The sequence below is a fragment of the Anneissia japonica genome, unplaced genomic scaffold (assembly GCF_011630105.1).
Source record: "Anneissia japonica isolate Jap-2015-1 unplaced genomic scaffold, ASM1163010v1 scaffold96650_len1035_cov86_single, whole genome shotgun sequence".
NCBI classification, from domain to species: Eukaryota; Metazoa; Echinodermata; class Crinoidea; order Comatulida; family Comatulidae; genus Anneissia; species Anneissia japonica.
In genome coordinates, this window is record NW_022701213.1 from 1 (window position 1) to 947 (window position 947).

The window sequence follows — 947 nt, forward strand, 5'->3', positions numbered from 1 at the left end:
TGCCTTTAATCGCATCGCGTGGTCCACTCGTATACGCGTTGCTTTATTTTGCGAGGCTCCCTAAGTACTATCCACGAGGGTTCAAGACCGGATCAATGGAGGCACGTGGATGGCAAAATTAATCCAGCGGACATAGCATCCAGAGGTTTAAACCTGAGGAAAAAGGATGATGTTCAAAGGTGGTTAAGAGGGCCGGAGTTTATCTGGAAAGGAATGGAGCAATGGCCTAAACCATTTCTCAGTAGAAATCTTGAGAGAGGTGACCCAGAGGTGAAGGAGGTTGCTTGTGCTGTTACCCAACAACAAGATCCTGTTGAACTGTTTATGCAGCACTACTCATCTTGGTACCGCTTGAGAAAGGCAACTGCGTGGCTGTTAAGAATAAAGAGAGCACTCCTTAAGAAGGAAGTAATCAAGGGAGACATCACGCTAGCCGAACTTAAGAATGCAGAGGTCACTCTCATCGGGTACGTGCAAAGCAAGCAATATGTTGAAGAGATAAAGGCCTTGACAGATGGAAAATTGTTGAAGAAGTAGTAGATTAGATCCATTTCTGGAAGATTGACTACTAAAAGTTGGCGGTCGCCTACGACGGTCAACACTACCATGTGACATGAAACACCAAATGATCGTGCCCAAGAAACATTACATCTCAGAAGATGGCTGATCTTCCTCGATGCAGGGTAACAATTGGAGAAAACCCTTTTTCACATGCAGGAATGGACTATTTTGTCCCATTTGAGATTAGGAGAGGACGATCACAGCTAAAAAGGTATGGTGTGATGTTCACCTGCATTCAAACCAGAGCAGTACACCTCGAGGTAGCTTGCTCATTGACTACTGACTCTTGTATCAATGCAGTGAGAAGGTTAATTTCTAGACGAGGGCCCGGGCCGGTAAAATTGATCTGCTCTGACAATGGTACAAATCTTGTAGGAGCACGGAAG

The 947-nt window shown here is 45.2% G+C and overlaps 1 protein-coding gene across 1 annotated transcript; it reads left to right on the top strand.

Annotated features, from left to right (window-relative positions):
• The first annotated feature begins 213 nt into the window (after window positions 1–213).
• On the top strand, window positions 214–537 carry LOC117103490. Its single transcript, XM_033244039.1, has one exon. It carries the CDS (start codon window positions 214–216, stop codon window positions 535–537), a length of 324 nt encoding a protein of 107 aa, XP_033099930.1.
• The last annotated feature ends 410 nt before the right edge of the window (window positions 538–947 follow it).

Coding starts and splice junctions, on each gene's coding strand:
- LOC117103490 (XM_033244039.1), top strand. CDS start 214: ATGGAGCAATGGCCTAAACCATTTCTCAGTAGAAATCTTGAGAGAGGT.